General features: G+C 53.8%; 1 protein-coding gene across 4 annotated transcripts in view; it reads right to left on the bottom strand.

Annotated features, from left to right (window-relative positions):
* Window positions 1-39: 39 nt before the first annotated feature.
* FHL2 (four and a half LIM domains 2) overlaps window positions 40-21,303 on the bottom strand; it is a 36,158-nt gene continuing 14,894 nt past the window's right edge. For 3 of the 4 annotated variants that reach the window (XM_027128702.1, XM_027128700.1, XM_027128701.1), the window contains exons 2-6: window positions 14,972-15,149; window positions 6,798-6,972; window positions 3,226-3,395; window positions 2,302-2,488; window positions 40-291 (exon numbers count right to left, since the gene is read on the bottom strand). In XM_027128702.1, coding sequence (XP_026984503.1) covers window positions 140-291; window positions 2,302-2,488; window positions 3,226-3,395; window positions 6,798-6,972; window positions 14,972-15,127 — 840 coding nt within the window. In that variant the 5' untranslated portion in view covers window positions 15,128-15,149 and the 3' untranslated portion in view covers window positions 40-139. Of the gene's footprint in view, window positions 292-2,301; window positions 2,489-3,225; window positions 3,396-6,797; window positions 6,973-14,971; window positions 15,150-18,543; window positions 21,106-21,303 lie in introns of those variants that run through there. The other variant, XM_027128699.1, reaches the window with a different exon arrangement.

Genomic DNA, 21,303 nt, shown 5'->3' with positions numbered 1-21,303 from the left:
TGAGCGCAAAGGGTAGATGAAGGGTTTAAACAGACGTGAGTAGCGCTGAGCAGCGCAGAGGCAAGTCCCCAGGTGGCTGGTGGAGCCAGGTGCAGCGTGAGCAGGGCTTGGGGGGGCTGCAGGGGGGTCGGGGAGGGGCTCAGATGTCCTTCCCGCAGTCAGGGCACAGGATGTCGTCCCTCTCCGTGAGGAAGCCTCGCCCCACCAGCGACAGGGAGCACTTCTTGCAGTTAAAGCAGTCGTTGTGCCACTGCCGCTCCTCGAAGGAGATGTACTTAGTGCCGCCCAGTCCTGTGGACGGAGGAAAAGGACACGGGTGAGGATGGGGGGCAGGCGGGGGGAGTCCTGCGTGGACGCGTTCCAAGCCCGGCTGGTGCGGTGTGATCAGTGCTGGGCTCCACGTTTAAATCCCATCCTGTGCTCAGGTCGGGGAGCTCCTGAATCGCGGGAGAAAGAGAGACAGACGGGCTCCACAGCTACATGACGATCGCCGTCATTATAAGAAGCCTGTGGGGTGTGTGTGTTCCTCCCACCCGAGTGAAACGCGTGAGTTACAGAGCCGATTTCTCCCACCCCTTCCTTCCCTGGGTGCCTCAGGCCTGGTGCTCAAAAATTTGGCGATGAATGAATGAGGCGCCAAAGGGAGCATAGATGAGAAAGCTGTGAACCGTCTCTGGAACTGCCCAGAACGGCCTCACGAAAGAGATGCTACATGGGCGTCTTGTTTCGATAAAGGATGGCTTTCTCCACTGCCCACATGTCCTCACCCCACGGAGGTCTAGTGAGGCCGGTGGAACGTGAGAGCGGGTTAGGAGGACGTGTGGGCAGTGGAGAAAGCCATCCTTTATCGAAACAAGGGAAGCAGGAACTCATTTCAGTTGGGGTGTCTGACTCTGTCTGACGTCTACTTATCAAATGTTTAAGGTACGTTGGCTACCTGTTACAATACAGGTGGTCTGTCCGGCCACCAAGGCCCCTGAAACAAAATGGAATCAAATACACGGGGTAATCCTTGGTGAAATTTGGATCATGACTTGCAATTACAAACTCTTTCCAGAAATAACGGCTCAATCTGCCAAGTTAAGAACAAGTAACAACACTGGCTAATAGTTGGAGGTCTCAGAGTAGCAGAAGTCTGTCATTCACCCAGCAGTTAGCTCCTTTTGTAATTTAACTGCCTGCTGTCTGGCATTAAATCCATTCACACGTGGGTGGCCTCAGGCTAATCCCCTGGGCTAGTGAGTGACAGGCCTGGGGGTGAACCCAGGTCTCCAAGGCTAGTTCTCTTTTTTTTTATGATCTGAAACCTAGATAGGGACTTTTTTTTCTAATTTAACTTTTTTTTTTTTTTTACTGAAGTGTGGGACTAGCAGATGTAAACTATAATATATATGATGGATAAACAACAAGGTCCTACCCTAGAGCACAGGGAACTCTATTCAATATCCTGTGATAAACCATAATGGAAAAGGATATCAGAAAAGGAATCTCTATGTGTATAACTGAGGCCAGTTTTCTGATACCACACTCCCTCTGCTACTGGTGGAGCTGCACCATCAAAGCTTTTCACCTCTTTCCCTAAACATCTTAAACTGCCTTTACCCATCCTAGGCCCACAGTGACTATGAGAGATGATAGTGACCCGCGGATCATACAGCCCGGGCCCTGGCCCTGAGGTAACCCGCTGTGACCGGCGGATCACACGGCCCGGGCCCTGGCCCTGAGGCAGAACCAAACGAGTGATTCAGGCCAGAGAGTCTCAGGATTTTCTGCATATATGAATCATCTGAGAAGCTTTTAAAAATTCTAACACCCAGGTCGTCCCCCAGAGTAATTAAATCACGACCAGGCAGCAGACATGTGTAAAGTTCCCCAGAGGTGTTTAAAGTGGGCGCATTTCCAGGGCTGGAGTCTCACCAGCCATCTGCTCTCCGCTCTGAATTTGGGGCACATTCTGTAGTTCACCCGGATTTGGGCTCCACCAAGTGCCTGGGGGGTGGGAAGGGCCCACCCAGAGCGTGCCCCCCGCAGAGGCCGGGGAGCATCTGCACAGCCCAGCTGCTTCCCGGGGCCTGTGCGGGGATGTCAGAGACTCACAGCCTGCGGTTTGGAGAGAATCCAGCCGGTGGAGAAGAGGCCGTGGGGATCGGAGGTGGGGGTGGGGGGCAGGGAAGCGCGCCCAGCGTGCGGGGGAGGGGAGCGCGGCGGCCCAGAGTCTGCACACGTGAACAGACCCACAAGCCAAAGCCTGGCAGCCACACGAGGGTCAGGGGCGGTGCAGGCCGGGAACCGGACACTCACCGCTGATGGGGCTGGCGCAGCCGGCGCATTTCTTGGCGTACAGGTCGCAGAAGCAGCCCAGGCAGTAGGCGAACTCGTCGCGGGACGTGAAGCGCTGGCCAGACAGAGGCTTCTTGCAGGCGGTGCACACGAAGCACTCGCGGTGCCAGGGCTGCTCCCGGTACGTGACGCCCCCGCTGGTGATGGGCTGCGGGCAGAAGGGCGTCAGCTCCCGCAGGGGCCTGTGCCTGGTGCCCTCGTCCCGGCCCTCGCCTCTGGAGGACGCGCGGTCCTCGCCCAGGACACGCCGCACCGGCGTCCGGGTCCCAGAGGTGCTGTCCTCCGGACGGCAAGGTCACCCCGCCGCCCCTTCCCCAAGCTGCCAGGCCCAGGCCCCCGCTGCAGACCCCGGATCCCCGTTCGTGACGTGGGTACCAGGGTGTCTGCTGGGACAGCACTGCCTCCTGGCCGGCAGGAGGGCGAAGCAGGGAGACCGCAGCTCAGGGGCCGGGGTCTGATGTCACGCAGCCCCTCCTCAGCCCCACCTGCGGGCAGATCCCTGCAGCATCTCTCTACCACCAGGTGCACCTGCTCCAACAGCCTCCTCAGCTACTCGGGGGGAAGGAAGAGGCTTAACAGACACCGTGGGGCTGGCTTCCTGGGTGGAAAAAATGAGCCCAGAGCCTGCCTTCCCACCCTGTCTGTGGTCTTAGGACGCTTTTCTTTCTTTAACCTGACGCAGCCCTGGATAAGTGATGAGGGATCTGTCCCCACCCCAGGGACAGGCCTTTCCAGTTGCCTTTTCCCCTCCCCGTCCCCCCACTAGGTCTAGGGCCGTTTCTTGTTTATTCAAGGAGGGCGATGAACAAAGACACCTTAGGGATAGGTGGACGGTCTTTTGGAAAGGACAACAGGTGTGCAAGGGCCAGGGGGAATACGAGGTACCTTTTTGCACTGAACGCACTGCAAGGCATACTGCCTTTCATAGCAGGGCACGCAGAAGTTCTGGCCGTCCTTCGGGATGAAGCTCTTGGTTCCGATGGGCTGCTGGCAGCGATGGCAGATGAAGCAGGTCTCGTGCCAGCTGCTACCCTTGTATTCCATCTTACGGGTGCCTGTCAGGGGTCGGGGAGAAAGGGCAATCGTGATGCTCACTAAAGGCCCCAGGCCAGACCACACGTGCCTTCTGCATGTTCTGAAGGACAGTCTTCCGTCCACCCCAGGGCTCGGGGTACTGTCCCGTCCCAGGTCCGTGGGAGGGCGCCCGCTGGCTCCCCGCAGCCCCAGAGGGTTGGGTGCAGACCGTGTGGTCCTTGTGCAGCGTCGCCAGCAGAGGGCGGCAAAGCTCCTTCTCACGGGCTGCGGATGAGGACGCGCCTCCGACAGAGTCCACCGCCTGGTGGAAGGGGTGTCTTTTTCTGATTCAAAGGAGCAAGTGAGGAACCCGGTGAAGGCCTGGTGACAGCGTGACCCTGGCCCGGAGGCCGTGGTGCACCTGCTAGTTGGGGCTCAGCCTCCCTGGGTGGGGACGGAGCCGTGCACCGCGGCTGGTGACTTGCAGGTGTGGGCAGGGGAGCGAGCTTTGCACTGAGCAGGGGCCTCTTGTCCTCTATCTGATTTCGCTGCAGAAGCCACACTGACCGTCTGCACTGCTTTCACCTTGATGTGGCTGTAGCACTTTCTAAAATCGAACCAAGGAAGGAAGCTAGCGCTCAGGTCTAGGTTTGTTTTTTTGGTTTCTTTCTTTCTTTCTTGGTTATTTTTTAAAAAAAGTATCTAGTGCTTGCATTTATTTATTTTTTTCTTCACACACCAGGCCTTTTCCAGACACCCTGCCTCTGGTGCTCGGTCCATTTCCTCTCCTGACTTCTCCATCTGTTAAAATCAGCTTGACCTTCGAGGCTGCTCAAAGGTGACGGCCCCAAGGCTCCCCTTCCTGGCTGCCCTTCTCTGGGCTTGTGCCTCTGTTAAGGAGGTACCAGCCAGGCTTCTCCACCGTTTCTACCTAAAACCCCCTACAGCAGAGACGGTGAGATGCACATCCCTGGGGAGGAGGAGGGCGTCGTCTTGAGATCAGCCTGCCAGAATCAAGAAAAATTCACCTTCTTCTCTAAGACAGACATATATTTGTCAAAGCGGCAGTTAATATCCTTCTTCCCAGGGCTTCCCTGGTGGCGCAGTGGTTAAGAATCCGCCTGCCAATGCAGGGGACACGGGTTCAAGCCCTGGTCAGGGAAGAGCCCACATGCTGTGGAGCAACTAAGCCCCTGTGCCACAACTACTGAGCCTGTGCTCTAGAGCCCGCGAGCCACAACTACTGAGCCCGCGTGCCACAACTACTGAAGCCCGCGCACCTAGAGCCCGTGCTCCGCAACAAGAGAAGCCACCGCAATGAGAAGCCCACACACCGCAACTAAGAGTAGCCCCTGCTCGCCGCAACTAGAGGAAGACCGCACGCAGCAATGCAGCCAAAAATAAATCAATAACTTAAAAAAAAAAAAAAACTTTCTTCCCAATCTGGAATTTCCAGGCTGTCACCCTGGGAAGCTGTGCCTTTCCCCAAACGCGTGGCCCACAGCTCGGGTCCAGGCAGCTGGGCATCTTCACCCGTCAGTCTCCCCACGGAGTCAGGAGTCTGACTCTAAATTATCCCTGTAGCCTCGATTCTCTTCACATGTCAGGGTGACCCCAGCCGCTGTGTGGGCTAGGAGGACTCAGCAGGGTACCTTGGTTTCTACAAATTGACATTCATTCTATTGAAGTTGAAAATTCAAAACCCTCAATTGAAGTTCATCCTGCACATCTTTATCCTGCATTCATGAATACAGAGAATTTTAAAAATTACTTTTAAGGTACATTTCTTTGTGTTCAGTTCCATTCACCAATGTAGTGAACTGAACTCCTTTAAAAGGACACTTGAAAATTTAATGTATTTGACATGCCTTTTAAGAACCTCAACCAGCAAACCAAGCCTCAACTAGCAAACCGCACCTCAAGTTCTTCCTCTTTTTTTTTTTTAAGTAACCCCTATTCTTCTTTTCTTTTACTTATTTTCTTGGCTGCGTTGGGTCTTAGTTGCGGCACTCAGCATCTTTTGTTGGTGCGCTCGGGCTTCTCTCTAGCTGTCGCACACGGGCTCCAGGGCGCGTGGGCTCTGTAGTCTGCGGCACTTGAGCTCTCTTGAGGCGCTCAGGCTCAGTAGTGGCAGCGCGCGGACTTAGTTGCCCCGGGGCATGTGGGATCTTAGTTCCTCAACCAGGGATCGAACCCTCATCTGCTGCATCGGAGGGCAGATTCTTTACCACCGGACCGCCAGGGAAGTCCCTTAAGTTCTTAATTGTTGCTGAAATGAATTAAACTTATAAATATGATGAATCCTAAAATATCTTAAGCATCAAAACCGTTTACAAATTAAGAAAATTCCAGTGTAAGACCACAAACTAAATCACTTACCTGACTGCCCACTTCCAGTCAGAAGCATAAGGTTAATTTACTCTTTAGACCCAATTTTTTCTAAACTTCACCCACACGTTACCAGATTATCTAACACACTATTATTGCTCTGAGTTGGATTCTCTATATGTGTGCCCTTAATTCTGAACCTTCGCAGGACTAAAGGAAGTGTATCTACCAAAGAAGCTGTCCTGAGAACAGATACCTTCCAGGGCAGTTTGAGGGCTCCCTGCGCAACTGTATCGAGCTTCCTAAGAGCTAGGGGTCCCGGCCTGTGCCCCTGACTCCCACTCCCCCAGCCTGAGCCTGATTCGGGGGCCACATCCCCAAAGTCAGTCGATGGACAGAGTCCTCTCCTGGTTTTAGGTGGCTCTCTGGTAGAGATGCCAGATTAACGAGGTCCCGGGTGGGATCAGCTGAAATTCCGATGTGTCTGGGAGTCCTGTATTTTAGTTGCTAAATCTGCCAAGGCTATACCGTCCAGCCACCCCTCACTGGTCACACAGAGGACGTCACTGACCCTAAGGAGCCGATGAACCATCCCAGGTCCAAATCTTAGGCTCTTCTCGCCCGCACTGTGTGCGTGTCTAACAAGATTCGTTTTTTAAATTCTGTATTGAAAAATTCCATGAAGTATTTTTGTCCACTCTGTTCTTTAAAATGAAAGATTCCTCTCTCCCATAAAACAAAGAAACCAAAGTCCCCCCAAAGAGCAAGGGACACAGTCCCATCCTCCCCCACCAACAGACAGGCCACCCATCACTGGCCTTGGCACTGGACCCAGCTGCCGCCGAGCCTGCCGGGAACATAACCTGCATGAGGGCACAGCGCCCAGCTCCCGGCCCAGCACCCATGTGCGGCAGTAACCGACGGGGCAGGAATTCGGCGTGTGCGCAGAGGGCGCGGAGAGGGCGGGGGAAGCGCGCACACATGCACACTCACGCCCGCGCGCGCGCAAGCTCTGCGGGGGCGGGCGGGAGGCAAAGGGGGCAGAGGGGGCGGGGGAAGCGCGCACACGCACATTCACACGCACGCGCACACTCTCTCAGCGGCTTGGTGCCCACCTGGCATGATGCTCTTCTTGCACTCCTGGCAGCGGGACGAGTACTCCTGCGAGTAGCAGTCGGTGCAGAGCAGCTGGTCCTCCTTGGCAGCGAACGGCTTGTCCACAAGGGACCCCCTGCACCGCGAGCAGTGGAAACAGGCCTCGTGCCAGTGTCGGTCCTTGTAGGACAAGTCCTGCAGGCCCAGAGCACACGAGACGTGAGACGTGAGAGGGGCCGGGGGCGTGGGCTCTGCTGGACCCACAGCGAGGGGGTCAAGTGGGCAACGAGGGGCTGGAATGAGTTAGGTAGGATGCTTCTCTTGCTGTTCTTAGGGCCACTGTTTAGACAGGGGTGTGTGCGAGAGATGCGTCTGAAAAACGAGTGGCTTTCCCTTGGGGACTGTAAGAAAGAGAAACGGCACATGAAACTCATCAGCGCTTCTCCTGGACACACAGACCCCGGGGGTCCTCTGGCCGCGAGGACGCTGGGCAAACCCAACTGTGCTGGATGACGGCTGTGATCCCCGCGGGAGGGAGGCCGGGCTGCTGGGAAGCTCAGAGACAGAGCCTGAGGACGGGGCCCTGGGTCAACTTGGTGGAAAGCAGGTCGGGAGAGATCCAGTAGGTACCATCAGCTGAGCGTCGAAGACGTGAGCTGGGCAGAGAAAGGGCACAGGCCGGGAGGGCAAGACAGAGGGGCGCCGGGCGGAGCTGTGCCGCGGCTCCAGGTAGCCGCTGGGAGAGCTCCCGCCCGGCTAGACCAAGGAGGCCAAATGAATGAATGCAGTTCAGCACTGTCTTTGTTGAGGCTTTGAAAGTCGAACAAACCATTTAAAGTCCCATCCGCTGGGAATTCCCTGGTGGTCCAGTGGTTAAGACTCCGTGCTTCCCTGCAGGGGGCACGGGTTCGATTCCTGCTCGGGGAACTAATATCCCACATGATACAAGCGTCGTGGCCAAAACAATTTAAATAATTAAATAAATAATGCCCCGTCCACTAAGAACAATAATCAGCCTGATTTAAGAAGACTAGGAGTTTCTGATCATGGGATCACTGTTATGACACTGATTATAGAATAAATGCATTTAACAGCTTTTTTGTATGGAAAACAGTATGGTAGTTCCTCAAAAAATTAAAAAGAGAATTACCATATGATCCAGCAGTTCTAATTCTGGGTATATGCCCCAAAGAACCAAAAGAAGGAATCTGCAGGGCTTCCCTGGTGGCGCAGTGGTTGAGAGTCCGCCTGCCGATGCAGGGGACGTGGGTACGTGCCCTGGTCCGGGAAGATCCCACATGCCACGGAGCGGCTGGGCCCGTGAGCAATGGCCGCTGGGCCTGTGCGTCCGGAGCCTGTGCTCCTCAACGGGAGAGGCCACAACAGTGAGAGGCCCGCGTACCGCAAAAAAAAAAAAAAAAAAACAAAAGAAGGACTCTGCAGACCCACATTCACAGCAGCCAAAGGGGGAAGTCACCCCAGCATCCGTCCACAGATGACGGATAAACATGGACTATTATTCAGCCTCACAAGGGAAACAAATTCTGACACACACTACAACATGGATGAACTCTGAGAACATGCTAAGTGAAATAAGTCAGTCAGAAAAAGACAAATACTGAATCATTCCACTTACATGAGGTCCCGGAGGAGGTAAGTTCAGAGACAGGAAGCAGCAAGGTGGGTACCCGGGGCTGGGGCAGTGCGGGTGTGAGTGGGGACAGAGCTTCAGTTTTACAAGATGAAACAGTCGCACAGCAGAGCGTAGGTACTTAGCACCACTGAGCTGTGCGCTTCCAAACAGTTAAGATGGCACATTTTATGTTATGTGTATTTTACCACAATTAAAAAATAAGTTTTGATTATCACGTGGCATGTGGAAAGCACCCTTCCAGAAGTTCAGCGGGTCCCCTCCGTGAGCCCCACCCCGCTGAGCTGCGAGCCGGGAGGGCGGGGCAGGGGACAGCGAGGCGGCCAGCGAACCGGGAAGAAAGGAAGCCAAGTCCAAGGACATCTGCCTTTGGGGCCTGACCTTCAACACAGCCCAGGGGGACCCTCCACGGACAACATCGTGAGAGCGAAGCCGCCAGCTGTCACCAGTTGCCCTGGTTAGCGAGTCCCATAGGAGGACGGAGCCGCGCATGGTTAGGGGACTGGACGGTCAGGGGAAAGCTCATTTAAAACGATCTCGTGGGTCAAAAGCACTGCAGAAATCCACTTGCCTACGGTTAACATTTCCGGCATGAAAACACATTAGCTAGGTTGACAAGAGCTGATTTGTTGACAGACATCTGACACTAGAAAGTTCCCTAGAAATCTGGGTACCACTGCCCTGTCCTGACGAGACCATAAGCACCCAGGCAGGACTTCTAGACCTTCTGGAGGCCCAGCTCCTAGCCTCCACCCTCCCGAGGCTGCTGGTCACTTGGTCACTTGCTGTCCTGCGTCCCGCATCCCGTGTCCTGTATTCAAGGGAAGGACTGCTCACGCCCTGGCTTCTGCCTAGCCCTCCAGGCTGGTAACAGCAGCCACGTGGAATCATCCCCCCTTCCTGGTCCCACCCTCATCCCGCCCCAGCGAGCTAGTCTCTGTCCTTCCCAGATGCCAGCTCAGCTGAGTCACCAGCTGTCCCTTCCTTGGAGCATTGTGACCTCACACAGCTGCTCCCTTGTCTGCCCCTCTCAGATGTGCACGCACACGCGCGTGCGCGCACACACACACACACACGTGTTTCTGCATTAACACTCCACGGCCCTGAAATGTTCGTTCAGGGGCATTTGATAATTCTCAAACCTTCTGATGAAGTGTTTTTCCTTGAGATAAATACCAACCCACACTCCTGCTCTCAGAAGCCTCAGTGAGTCACAAACAGTCTCTGAACAAGCTAGCATCACTGTCGGGGGCGGGGCCGTGGGGAACTGGCACCGGTCCACCCCTGTTCCAGCTGCAGCCAGCGGTGACTGCCCTCCGGTCACCAACCTGCACACCTGCTGTGCCACCGGTGCCCTCGGGGACCCAGGAGCACAGTGTCGAAAATGCCTGATGCATTTCATCCCAGTGCTTAAAGCGGAGGGGTCCAGACGCAAACCCTGGCTCTGCCACGTATGTACCTGCCGTGGGGCTGGGGGTGAGTCACCTGGCCTCTCCCAGCCCCAGATCCGCCTGGGGAAACAGGGATGATGGTGAAGCCCTGACAACGGTCCTGGCACACTGACACGGCTCAATTAATGTCAGTCTTAGATGCCAGCTCGTGGTGACAGCAGGTGCCCCGAAGCGCCACTTGCTGAGATCACATTTACTCGTGAAGACGGGGATGGAACGGACGCCCTCACCTAGGCTCCGAGCTCCTGGCTCAGTCACTGCTCTGTACAGTGCTCTTGGCCTCCACAGCCCTTCTGATTCTAAAATTCTTAGTCCCCTCTTACTCGATTTCAACCGCACTATAACCCCACCCCATGGGATAAGGTTTATTCCCATCTGATAGGTGAGCAAGTTTAACGTAACAATGCTAAGACACCATGAACCCCGTTTCTTGCATCTCTCCTGCTGACCTGCAGCCCGGGAGCATCTCTGCAAGCAGGTCTCGGCGCGCTCGCCCAGCCTCACCCTCTGCCCCAGTGTCCTCTCTCACTCCGTGCCCATGCCCTCAGAGCCGAGGAGGCGGGCCCCTCCGCCCCCTCAGCTGTGAGGCCCCGCGTGGACACCAGCCACTCGGTGACGCCTGTGTGGCCATGAGTGATGGTGGCCCCGCAGGACCCTGTGCCCCTGGTGCCACCCCCGCGGGCACCCCCGGAAAAGCCCACGTCATGCAGCTCGTTCAGGACTGCACATGGAAGCCCTCATCTGCTGCTGTGCCGTCGGGTTTCCCTTAATTCTCCTCTTGTGGGGTCCTGAGAAGGGAGTCTGAGTCAAGTTGATAATTCCTGAACTCACTTCTGCAGAGTCCATGCCCTGTGGGCGCGGAGGTGGGAAATGCCACTGGCTTTGGGGGCTCGGGGCTCGTGGGGATGGACCGGAAAATGGCACAGAAAGACCAAGGCTCCAGGTTAGGTTGGGCTGATTTGACCCGGTGCCTGAACCGAAATGCACGGCTGCTCCGAATGCTCGTCTGTAAAACTGGGTTCCTAGCGGCTCTTTCCACCTCTGGTGTTCACGGCTCCAAACTGAGTTTTAGTTTTGGTTTTTAGTTCCGAGCTAGTCTCGTCTCACTTAATTCTGTTATGTGTCGAGTACGCCACGTGGTCCCCAAAGACACCATTTAGATGCTGGAGGTTCAAGGCTAAGACATATGGACGCGCTGACTTTCAAGAACTTGGAAATGTTCTAGAAATACCCTGGTTTTAAGGTTCTGTAGAGAGAGAGCACGAAGGAGAGATACAAAAAAATGGAAGAAAAAAAATCTTTGACACGTCGCAGAAAAAAGACCATTGCTGATCTTATGCACGCAGAATGTCATAAACTGCAGTAAAATGTCTGATAAACAAGGTAAGATAAGGCCCAAACACTTCCTTTCAGAATTTATATTTTTCCATTTCAGAAATATTCCTAATATGGGAAGCGCTTGTGGCTTTGCTCCGAATGTGCCCTTGTTGAGACCTCAGCTGAGCCGCAGGGGGAGTCAGTGGCCTGGAGGTGCCCCCTTGCCCACAAGTTAATGAGGGCAGCTCCGGGCAGGGGGGTCCCTCATCCTCCTTTACACCCTGTCTATCCCTCCCAGGCAGGGAGAAGCTCAGCTGCTGATTCCCAAACCAGCCAGTCCTCAAAACCACGGGATTTCACCTCATCAGTGGATCTGCCGTGTCACTCGTGCCCAGCACTTTGAAAAGGTGTTCTGCACTTTGAGACTGTCAGGCTACCACGTCCCCAGCTGCACGTTCTTTCAAATCCTTGAAGAACGACACTGTGCAGCCCTGTCCCAGGTGTGCCCTCTAGGGGACCTGTTTACTTATTTTTTTAATTTATTTTTCCTATTAATTTATTTATTTATTTTTGGCTGCATTGGGTCTTCGTTGCTGCACACAGGCTTTCTCTAGTTGTGGTGAGCAGGGGCTACTCTTCGTTGCAGTGCACTGGCTTCTCATTACGGTGGCTTCTCTTGTTGCAGAGCACGGGCTCTAGGCGTGTGGGCTTCAGTAGTTGTGGCACGCGGGCTCAGTAGTTGTGGCTCGCGGGCTCTAGAGCGCAGGCTTAGTAGTTGTGGCGCACGGGCTTAGTTGCTCCGCGGCATGTGGGATCTTCCCGGACCAGGGCTTGAAACCCTGTCCCCTGCGTTGGCAGGCGAATTCTTAACCACTGCACCGCCACTAGGGAAGACCCTAATGCTGGTTTTAGACCTGCAGAAGGTCCTTTGACTGTTACCACGTCTTCCTCTTTGCAGCCCCCTCCAGGCACGCGGGTGGGTGGGTTTGGAGGCCCGTCTGACTTTATGGCACTGCCCGCAGAGACACGGAAAACCCAAAGTCTGAGCCAGGTACGTGGCCCAGAGTTTGCTAAAGGCACCAATGTGCTGATGGGAGGGACCAGCAGCCATCTCTGAGTACTGGCCCAGCTTATCTTTTCTTTGGTTTCTTGACTTTTTGAAGCCCGGGACTTAGGTAGACCTACCCCCTGAAAAACACCTGTAATCAGGCAAAAATATATATATATTTTTTGCTGGTATCCACAGGTGTCCAGGAAAAATTTCTGGAAGAGCGTAAGGTCAGAGGATCATAAATTTTTATTTGTATTACCTGTTGTCAACTATTCCACTGGCCATAAAAATGAATAATTTTTACCTCTGGAGATCACAGCATTTCCTCAGAGTTAACTAAACAGAAAGAAAGGACAGAAAGAGAGTCTGCGTAGAAATGATGCTGAAACACAGGTAAGCTACCTATGGAAGCAGGTCATCCTGAAGTCCTGCCTACCTCATTTGAACGTCAGTCAATACAACATCAGCCTAATCCCCAGTGGCTTGCAGTATTTTAAGTTACACACAAATGTCCTTCAGAGGGAGACCCAAGCGGGGCTTACGGCACCCCTGCTATTTTCAGACAAAAGAACGGCCACCAGACCCGCCAGCCTAGCTGCTCTGCCCAGCGCCCCACCTGCCAAGCTGGGGCTTCTCCTCCCGAAGTGCAGAGGCACATTTTTCCTGCCATCACTTCCTCCACAAAACCAACTACATAATTACTTCTGAAAGCCAAGAAAACCGTTCCAAATATTCAGAAGCCCCAAATGGCAAGGTCTAACTGCAAGTTCACATCTTTTCCCTTCCCACATGCGCAGAATCACGTGGCGTAACTCCGCAGAGAGTGAACCGTTATCCGGGTTGAAAAGTTCAGCGTGACTGACGCCTGACTTTGCAGCAGTCTTGTTGATTTTGGCCCCATTTGGGGAATTCTTGTTTATCTGCTCCTAAAGCATGTGCTGAAGGATAACTAGTTTCAAGGGTCTGTCCACTAAATCATACTGAAGAAATGATCAGTGACTTCGCTTTGGTTTTTACTTTAGCTCCCAGGCAAGGATGATGAGCCCTAAATCTCCAGAACGTCTCCTTTAAAGCAGGGTTGTTTGTCAGAATGATATCTGAACCTCTCACCTACTTATGTCTTTTCCAAGTAAAGCCTTTATAAAATAATAATTGTTTTCTCTGCCTCTTAGTTCTTCCTCAAAGCGGACATTTTTATTGATGTTTCTCTAGTGAAAACTGATGAAGAGACAGGGCGAAGCTTCGACAGGCAGGGGGAGGGAGCACGCTGCAGGGAAGCAGTCGGAAGAGAAGAGGGGGTGGAATTTTCCACACCATCAGCCGCTCCTTAGAGCGCTGAGCGCATGGCGGCTACACACCACGAGAACCCATAATGCAGGCTCCCTTGTTGTAGCTCCCTTTTTTTTTTTTTTTTTTTTTTTTGCGGTACGCGGGCCTCTCACTGTTGCGGCCCCTCCCGTTGCGGAGCGCAGGCTCCGGACGCGCAGGCTCAGCGGCCATGGCTCACGGGCCCAGCCGCTCCATGGCATGTGGGGTCTTCCCGGACCAGGGCACGAACCCGCGTCCCCTGCATCGGCAGGCGGACTCTCAACCACTGCGCCACCAGGGAAGCCCTGTAGCTCCCTTTTATAAACGTGCAGACGGGCACAGAGGGGTCAAGCCATGGGCCCACGATCACACAGCCAGTGAGACGCAGAGCCAGGACGGAACGGGGCAGCTCGGTGTCCGAGCGCTTGTGCTCGGCCTGGAGATGAACGCAGAGGGGCTCGGACACACATCACACAGAGCTGGAGGTCGGAGGGCAGGCGGCTTTCAGACAAGCAAGAGCAGCTACTTCTGCCCGTGGTCGTAGCCAAAGCTCTGGTTGTTTTAAGGCTTCCACGGGACAGGTGCCGAGTCCCGTTTCCCTTCCGCTCCACGTGCCACTCCTCTGTGGAGCCACGACACGTGGCTGCAACCTGGGCTCAAGTGGGGGCATCCCACACCCTTTGTCTCTGCTCAGGGCAAAGGCTTCTTCCCCGTAAGATGGAAATTATCCCTCGACTGTCACTAAACACCTAGCGCCAGTCAGCCGGCTGCTTACGGACCGTCATGGGAAGGATGGATGAGACAGAAACAGGGCAGACGCGCGCTGGACCACTCCGGATCGCCCCCAGCAGAGCCAGCCCTAACTGCTCAGCTGGCAGCCACACATCCTCATCGTCCACACGAAGAAGAGAAGCTCACCCGACGCCCCAGTGCAGGCAGGGCCTCTCAGCCCCTCCAGCCGGGGGTGCGCGCTGGCTCTCCCACACGCACGCTCACTGCGCCGATACTGATCGCGCACACCTGCCCCACGAGTCAGCCCAGGAGGGAGAGCGCTGCCCTCGGGGGACCACGGGATTGGGCGGCAGGTGGCCGGTTAGCTAAGAATGCTGACCACGGGGCCATCACAAGTGGACCTGGGATGCTCGGCGCACACGTCCCGGAAAAGCCCCGACCAGGTGCGGCGGGACTGGGACCGGCAGAGGCCGAGTCCGTGGGGAGGAGGTTGGGAAAGACCAGTGGAGGGTCCGAGCCCAGCAGAGGGGCCTCCAGGGCGTCCAGGGCGATGACCAGGACGCGAGCACAACTGTGCTGAGAAGCACGTGGTTCCTGGGGAGTCCAGGGTGGGTGTCCAGGGGGGTTGGGAGGCCCGAGGGAGGGCAGGGAGCACGGGGCTGGGGGATGCCCAGGGGCGGGTACCTTGCAGTCGCAGCCAATCAGCTTCCCGCACTCCTCGCACGTGCTGGCGAAGAGGGCCTCAAAGCAGGCCACGCAGTAGGGCCGCTCCTCCCGCAGGATGTACTTCCTGCCGAAGAGGGAGTCCTCGCAGTGGTGGCAGTCGAAGCGCTCGGTCATCCTGGCACCAGATTTGTGCCACCTACCAGGGAGAAGAGAAAGGACAGGTGCGGTGAGCGCGCCCGATATCCCGTGCACACGGCAGTGACCGTCCTGCTCCGTTAGGGTCACCTTTCCCATCATCACCTTTCCCATCGGTGGCTACATCCTCTGCGTGAGCAATCGACACTCACCCTTGAATCGGGTGTAATTTTCAATGATACTTTTAAAAACTTAGCTGGGGGCAGTTCTGTGTCCGAGTACATTCCACTTCTTTAAAAGTCCCAATTCTGGCTGACTGTGTCAGAAAACGTGATCCCAGTTTTGGACCCAAGAAAGAGCTGGCATCAGAGCCCTCATCCCCTGGAAGGAGTGCCTGCTTCCAACGTGGGACGCAACCGCACATCTTCCCATTCTCCCCGCCCCCAAAATAGCACAGCAGGGATAGAAAACAATATGCTCGTTGCTATAAAAAGACTTTCCGTGAGCTCCCCTTTATGATTCATGAATCTGAGTAAGAAGAAACCACAGAAGCCAAGGGAGGGGGGGTCAGAGCCGGTAAACCTGCGGCCAGGGGAGCATCACCTCGACCCGGCTTCACTGGGAAGCACGCCCGGCCCCTGCCCAAGAGGAGGCGCCCCGGGGGCCTCATTCCTCCCAGATGACAAGACTATCCTCTCTCAGCCCAGATATCCAGGGAGCAGGAGAAAGGGAAAGGCTGGCTTCCAAGGACGGGGATGATCACGGTGGGAAACACAGCGACGGCAGTCAACGGCCACTCCAGGCGACACCTCGAGCTGCATTTTTCCAGGATGAGTGTGGCGTGTGTGTGAGCAGAAGGGACAGGGTGGGGGCAGAGGAAGGCGGGAGGTTTCACCCTCCCCCGCTCCCCATGTGGTTCCTGCACAAACATGTCAGCACTACCCCAGAAAGAGCCAGTCTACCCTGGGAAGGCTAGGTGTGGAGAAACGCCTCCGAGCCATTAGAAACACGGTCCAACTGCTTTAGAAATATCTTCTCAAGTGGCAATATTTGATTTGCTACAAGTGAAAAAGCTTTATAAATTATTAAATAGGGAGACAAGTTGACTGTGTAACTCTGAGCGACGTTTCACAAACTCTGATTAAACTTGATTCCATTTTCTGTCATTTCCACCCACTTAGGAGTGAAATTCCAAAATCATACCCCAGGATGCAAATGAAATATTGCTGCCTGGTTTATGAGATAATAGCGAATTTGATAGTGTTTATTTATTTTGTACCCTTGTGTATATAAGATCCTGACAACTGTAAGCAAAGAAATGGACAACTTTCAAGCAACCATCCTTGGTTACTTCTGTGTTCATAGGACAGTTTTTTCCCAAAAGTATGAAGCATGCAGCTGGACACATGAATTGCTCTTCCTGGAGAAAACATTGTCTGGACATTCTTGCAATAACATCACAAGATGAGGCTCTTGAGCGTTTGAAGTTTTGCTCTGAAACACAACATGTAAATATCCTTTGTCCTAAGGCCACCGTCAGGTTGCAGCGGCTATGCTGGCAGAAGATGCAATGCTTTCCTGTAATTCCTCAGTGACTGGCCTTGCAAGCGGCCAGCGTTTAGCTCATCTCAGTTAAGCGCCGCCCCTCTAACATATAGATTTTTCGAATAAAGGCTGCCATTTACCTGTGGAATCTTATTTGCCTATTCTGGTCACACAAACGTAAGAATAATGACTTGAGGATTTGAAATAAGAACAAGGAAAGGAGATAGGGCTCTAGATCATAAAATTTTTTAATCTGGAAATAATTTGGGAGATTATCTATGACTACCTCATTTTATGGATGGAAAAACTGGAGGCCAGGAATATTAATGAAAACAGAAGATGCATATGAGCATTCCCAAACAGCCGTCTCACTTAGAAAAAAGAAACTCCCGATCTAAATGGAAAGGTGGTTCCATGTGGGTTTGGACAAGCACAGGCCCTGCGGGGGAAAGGAGACGACAGACCATAGCCTGCACCAACCCCACTGAGCACCATTCCTGTGCTCTGGAGTCATCAAAGTGGGGAACTGTTTTCGTCCCAGGTGAGGCCCTGGTGATGCTTACAGACCTGGAATACGCTTTCTACCTCCTCCAACTCTGCAGGACTGGGACAGAAATCATCTAACAGAGTAAACTGTGAGAACACACAGGGCTCCACGTCAGCTGAAGGGGACAGAGGTGACCCCGAGACAACGCCCCCATCCCTGAAACCAACCCCCAGGAGGAACGGGCCCGGAGGGTCTGACAGCCCCCGTTTCTGCAGAACTGTCTTGGACGCTGGTGGATCTCTCTCCCAGCCTGTTCCTTATCTCCTCTGAGAAGTCACTCCAGTTTTATTGACTAGGACAGCACTTATGCTTAAACCAACAAGTTGGGGTGGAAAGTGAGACCATCACTAATGAGGGGCAGAGCAGGGGGACACAAATCTGACCGCATTTCCAGCAAGTTACAAGAAGCACAAACCCCTCAGCATCACAATCAGTAGCCCACGAGCTACTGAGGAGACCAAGAGCGTCCCTTCCACCGCAAAGTGTTTAAAACCAATTCTTCTTCAATCAACTGCTACCAAATAGAAAATTATTATACAAAATTGTGTATTTAAAGTTATACGGTCCATCTTAAGCCTCTTTTAATGGCAAAAACTTAGCTATAGCCTTGCACTAGACGCCTCCTACAACTCCATTTTTAATCTTATAAAATGCCTGGTTGGGCTTCCCTGGTGGCACAGTGGTTAGGAATCCGCCTGCCAATGCAGGGGCCGTGGGTTCGAGTCCTGGTCCGGGAAGATCCCACATGTCGTGGAGCAACTAAGCCTGTGCGCCACAGCTACTGAGCCTGCGCTCTAGAGCCCGCGAGCCACAACTACTGAACCCACGTGCCACAACTACCGAGCCTGTGCACTAGAGCCCATGCGCCACAACTACTGAGCCCGTGCGCCACAGCTACTGAAGCCCGCACCCCTAGAGCCCATGCTCCACAAAAGAAGCCACCGCAATGAGAAGCCCGTGCACCGCAACAAAGAGTAGCCCCCACTCGCTGCAACTAGAGAAAGCCCGCCTGCAGCAACAAAGACCGACCGCCGCCAAAAATAAATAATTTAATTAATTTTAAAAAAACAAACAGAACACCTTGGGGCTTTTTTTGTTTTTGTTTTTTGTGCAGTACGCGGGCCTCTCCCGTTGTGGAGCACAGGCTCCGGACGCGCAGGCTCAGCGGCCATGGCTCACGGGCCCAGCCGCTCCGCGGCATGTGGGATCTTCCCGGACCGGGGCACGAACCCACGTCCCCTGCATCAGCAGGCGGACTCTCAACCACTGTGCCACCAGAGGAGTCCATCTTGGTTTTTTTTAACCTAACCGTGCGCAATCTGCTTACCCTCTCTCAACTGCCGTATCCCTTCCCGCGGGTTACCTGTCACTCCTGCCCATCACCTGGTGCACAGGTGCTGACAGCATGAAGCAGAAGCAAGCAAGGAGACATCTGGACCGCAGGTGTGACTGCGGACTTGTTATTCATGAACCAAACCCAAATCCCAGCGTCTGGGAGTTCTCACCCCTCCCCCGGGGTTACGTCATCCTCTGATATCATCCCCCTTGGCTCTGAACAAGCACCCGGATCTTAGGGGGCAGGTTTACAGGTGTGGCCACAGGCTCAGCCACCGACCACAGTGCTGGGAGAGGAGAGTCCTGGGGTGAGGGGTGGGTGCAGAGCTTTAGTCTCCGGTTCAAACCAATTCTCCACCTGCGCTGAGTCCGAGGCAAGGACACAGGTTCAGAGCGCAGCGGGCAGCAGCGCACAGGGCTGCCCCATGGAAAATAATGACTATCTGCGAGGTCCACAGGCTTATACGTGTGGGCTATTTTTATCTTCTCAGGTTTAAGAACTGTCAGTGTCTGGAGTTGCGGGCTGCTGGGGGGGAGGGGAGGGGGGAGGGAAGAGAGAAGAGAAACAAGAAGGGAGGAGGAGAGGAAGTGGAGAGGTGGGGAAAGGAGAGAAAGGAAGGTGGAGGGAGATGGGAGGAGGGCGTTCAGAGCCCAGGAAGCACGTGCGTTTTTTTTTTTTACCGGAAACATTTCTTGGGAATCAAGGGAGGCGCAGAGTTTCAGGTGTTTCCTGAACAGGAGGCCCTTTGGGCCGCACGAGCGTCCAGGGAGCACCCTCTTCAATGCTCCCTTTTCTCAACCACGTACTTTAATCTGACCCCAAAGATGCCATTTGCCTCCTGCCCCTCGAAACCCACACGTCTTTCTCTATCCACGCGGCTCCAGGAGACTGCCCTAACATCCTCGATTCCTCCAGAGGAATCTGTGAACATTCCCAAAGCCTTCCCACAGGCAGGAAGCAGCCTCAGGAAGTCAGTGCCGAAGAAGCCACGCCCAGTTTTAAATGCCACCCGGGTCCCAGGTGGGAAACGCCGTGGCCTACCAGCATCCAGAGCTCTCTAGAGAGAATTAAGAAAATTGGTCTGTTGGATGCGGGCTCTTCGCTCTTTTGAAGAATGTACTGGAAAATGCAGTGTTTTCATGACACCACAGGACGCTGACTGCCTGTGCACCTCCCAGCCCCCAGCCGTACGCCCCGCAAAGGTGGACCCTAGGATCACTGCGGCCACACCAGGTGACAAACACGGGTCAGGCACTTCATGAACACCTGGGGAATGAATGAACGGACACGTGGATGGGCGGCGAGCACAAACACGTAGGCGACATCCAGAGTGGAAACGAGGGATGTTTTATGTGAACAGCCACTTTGCATAGCAAACCCCAGATGGCATCCGATGCTGGTACAATTTCTAATGCAACAGATCCTGAGCTGCATTCTTTCTCCTCCGCCTCTGGCCTCTTCCCCCTTCCAGATACACTGCTGCTTCCACAGAGGGTGGAACTGTTCTTACTGTGTTTGGATCTAAACCCACGTGAACACACAGCTGCACAGCCCCGGATGAGGCCTGGTCAGGCCAGGACGCACAAGCCTCACCATGAGATGCTCCCAACATCTCTGCGCGGAACTGCCAGCTCCCCTGACCCAGGCTCCAGGTACCAGTGGGGCCCTGGGTGTCCTACACAGATGCAGCAGCCTTTAAATCAGAGATCCTCTGTCCAAAGGCAGGGGCTCTCACCCCAGAAGGGAAGCCAGAGAACACTCTGCACCAGTTTGTTTTTCTATGGACGGAAGGATCAACGCACGAACCAGCTTTGCTACCCCGACACTCTTTCTGTTAGTCCAGCTGAACTGTTTCTCTTAAATAGAAATTCTGGGGAAAGGGAGAGGGACACCAGCTTAAGGGATGTTGCTATTTTTAAAAACATATTATAATATTTAAAATTCATCTGAAATCCATTTTGGGATTCTTCTAAGAATGACTGTGCCTACTGCTGTATATTTATGCCTTCATTTATGAGCCTTTTCTGACTATATAGACAGGGATCAGGGAGGTATTATAACTTGATATATAAACTGGTAACTTTCAAAAACGTCTAACAAGCTCGATTTGTCTAAGCTCATGTTAAGAAATGCTTTGTGTGAGAGACAAGGCTTGAATAAGGTGAACTGCTGTCTTTGGAATTATCTTTTGGATACAGAAAATGGGAAATAACAAATGTCAGATTCTGACCTTAAGACCATAAACTAAGAATAGTGACACTTGTTTTGATGTCCTGCGGACTTTTAAATCCAGCCAACAAGGATATATTAAGTAACCTCTCTTTTCTAGGTACCGTCTTAGGCCCTGGGAGACTGAGATAAAACACACAGTCTCCGAAAGAGGTTAGTTCTAGCTCCAAAGAGTTTAAATCACCTTTAAGATACTATCTGGATATTTAATCTTGAAACGTGTCAGTTCTGTCTATGCAGGACAAGCATCATTACGCGGGCTAGGACGGCGATCGGCCTCAGGTCCATAACTAGCACGTGTGTGGGGTGTGTGTGTGTGTGGGGGGGGGTGTGTGTGTGATTTGTGTATGTGTGTGTGTGTGGTGTGTTGTGTGTGTGGTGTGTTGTGTGTGTGGTGTGGGTGTGTGAGTGTGGGTGTATGGTGTGTGTGGTGTGGGTAGTGTGTGGTGTGTGTGTGTGGTGTGTGTGTGTGCGGTGTGTAGTGTGTGTGTGTGTGTGTGGTGTGGGTGTGGTATGAGTGTGGTGTGGGTGTATGGTGTGTGTGGTGTGTGTAGTGTG

Source organism: Aethalodelphis obliquidens, unplaced genomic scaffold (genome assembly GCF_003676395.1).
Source record: "Aethalodelphis obliquidens isolate GAN/ISIS:26980383/991018 unplaced genomic scaffold, ASM367639v1 scaffold35, whole genome shotgun sequence".
In the NCBI taxonomy this organism is placed as follows: Eukaryota; Metazoa; Chordata; class Mammalia; order Artiodactyla; family Delphinidae; genus Aethalodelphis; species Aethalodelphis obliquidens.
Note: the sequence above shows the minus strand (reverse complement) of the source record. Positions and strands in the feature narration are given on the sequence as shown.